The 2,375-nt window shown below is 46.7% G+C and overlaps 1 protein-coding gene across 5 annotated transcripts in view; it reads left to right on the forward strand.

Moving 5' to 3' along the window:
- Positions 1-2,375, forward strand: part of RNF214 (ring finger protein 214) — a 57,830-nt gene that overhangs the window by 47,369 nt on the left and 8,086 nt on the right. For 3 of the 5 annotated variants that reach the window (XM_060160450.1, XM_060160449.1, XM_060160454.1), the window contains 4 exons: positions 125-501; positions 636-768; positions 983-1,087; positions 1,363-1,458. In XM_060160450.1, the coding sequence (XP_060016433.1) occupies positions 125-501; positions 636-768; positions 983-1,087; positions 1,363-1,458 (711 nt within the window). The remainder of the gene's footprint in view (positions 1-124; positions 502-635; positions 769-982; positions 1,088-1,362; positions 1,459-2,375) is intronic. The other 2 variants (XM_060160451.1, XM_060160452.1) reach the window with 2 other exon arrangements.

The raw sequence follows: 2,375 nt of genomic DNA on the forward strand, positions 1-2,375 counted from the left end.
TATGAAGATATCGGGACCATCCTTATTTGGTACAAGAAACAGTTGCTCACTGATCTCTGCTCCAGTTTCCTAAACTTTCATTTTCTTTCTCTCCCACTTGTCTTCCACCTCGTCCCCTCTGCAGACAGACTTCATGCTTCAGGTGTTTCAACCCAGTCCCTCTCTGGCTCCTCGGATGCCTTTCTCCATTGGGCAGGTCACAATGCCCATGGTTATGCCCAGTGCAGATCCCCGTTCCTTGTCTTTCCCGATCCTGAACCCTGCCCTTTCCCAGCCCAACCAGCCTTCCCCACCCCTTCCTGGCTCCCATGGGAGAAATAGCCCTGGCTTGGGTTCCCTTGTCGGCCCCCATGGTCCACACGTGCCCCCTGCCGCCTCCATCCCACCTCCCCCAGGCTTGGGTGGTGTTAAGGCTTCTACTGAAACTACCCGGCCCCAACCAGTAGACAAACTGGAGAAGATTCTGGAGAAGCTGCTTACTCGGTTTCCACAATGCAATAAGTAAGTATCTTTAAGGATTAATTTTAAAAGTGTTTTTCAGAGAAATGTTTATGGGTTAAAATAGGAGAGGTTTCATAGATATTCCTCATGAGTGTAGTATAGAATCTCTCCCCCTCAACATTTTTCTTTCTTAGGGCCCAGATGACCAACATTCTTCAGCAGATCAAGACAGCACGTACCACCATGGCAGGTCTGACCATGGAGGAGCTGATCCAGCTTGTAGCTGCGCGACTGGCAGAGCACGAGCGGGTGGCAGCAAGTACTCAGGTAAGAAAAGCTACTTGGCGGGGAACTCAGACCTGCTGAGATGTTGGGGAAGAGGTAGATTTCAGAAATATTTGGGGTGGGAAGAAGCATTGCAGCCAGGGGTATCTGGCCTGCTTTCTTCCTTTGCTGCGCTGGGAAATGAATGACTTCTCTTTGTTAAATGCCCTGTTTCTCAGATGTTCCTCCCTCACTGTGACAACGTTTCTGCCCACAGCCCCTTGGTCGGATCCGGGCCCTGTTCCCTGCTCCATTGGCCCAAATCAGTACCCCAATGTTCTTGCCTTCTGCCCAAGTTTCATATCCTGGGAGGTCTTCACATGTAAGACTCTATTCTTTGAAAACTGGGATGTGGAGAAGCTGGGGGTGAGGAGGGAGTGGGTTTATAGGTGGAGCGCAGGAAGAAGCCGTCATCTCCTCAGCTGGGTTGTTGACAGCCCCAGCTGGGAAAATGCAGGTACTCTGTATTGGAACTTTTCTTTCTTTTGGTGTAAAATCTTTTTGCTACATGGAAAGAGTAGATGGAATCATGGGCATATAAGGCAAGGAGGCCCAGAGGTTCCTTACTCTTTTGACTGTCCCTCCTCTGCTGTACAGGCTCCAGCCACCTGTAAACTGTGTCTAATGTGCCAGAAACTTGTCCAGCCCAGTGAGCTGCACCCAATGGCATGCACCCATGTGCTGCACAAGGAGGTGGGTGCTGCATGCCTTCCTCTTTTTTCCACTCTTTCTTTTTGACAGCTGAGATCGTTTAATTTTCTTGAACATTGTACAGTGTTGACGCTCATCATTAATATCTAAACATAAGGTTTCAGTAAACCGTGGCTTAAATGTCAGCAGAATTCAGAATACTGGCAGCTAGGCTCTCCCAGCTTCCTTCTACCCCATTCCCTGTAGGGGACTGGACTGGGTAAACAGTTCATACTAGAACACCGATAGTCGCTGCCTTGGAAAATTGACAATAAGATATACATATCTAACCATTGTTTCAGACGTACCATTTCCAAGAGACTTTGCTTAGATGAGAGGAATGGAATAGGGAACCTGAATATGAGATTAGTAACTCCATTAATAAAATAGTTGGAAGGCTGACCTATTAGAGATTAGCTTCACAAACTGACAAGTTATTCCTGTCTTTTATGATGGTACCAGACAGAGTTAAATCTCTTAGCACCAGGGATGATTTTTTTTTTTTTACTATTTTGTTTTGTTCATTTTGTTTTTCTAAGAGGTAGAAACTGAATTTATATCTAAATTCTTGGTAAGGGAAAATCCTGAATAAGATTTGAGGGCAATGGGTATTAGGAGATGGAAGCTCATCTCAGGCTAAATAGATGGCAAGAAGGAGCAAGTCTGTAGACAGTCAGCAGGAAGCAGCTTCTCACTGTCATTAGCTGATTGTTAATGTTCCCTGTAAAACAAGATCAGGTTCACCTGCTCTGAAGACTCTTCTGGCGGTAAAAGCCAGTGAAGCAGCCCTTCCAGTCCCCCAGTGAGCTTTTCTGACTCAGTAAACATCCCTTAGACCTGTTGAACCTTAACAGCGCTCTCTCCCCTCCTTCCCTCCGTCTTTCCTGATGAACCTGAGGTATGTCTGTCTTTCTTTCCAG

The sequence above is a fragment of the Lagenorhynchus albirostris genome, chromosome 9 (assembly GCF_949774975.1).
Source record: "Lagenorhynchus albirostris chromosome 9, mLagAlb1.1, whole genome shotgun sequence".
In the NCBI taxonomy this organism is placed as follows: Eukaryota; Metazoa; Chordata; class Mammalia; order Artiodactyla; family Delphinidae; genus Lagenorhynchus; species Lagenorhynchus albirostris.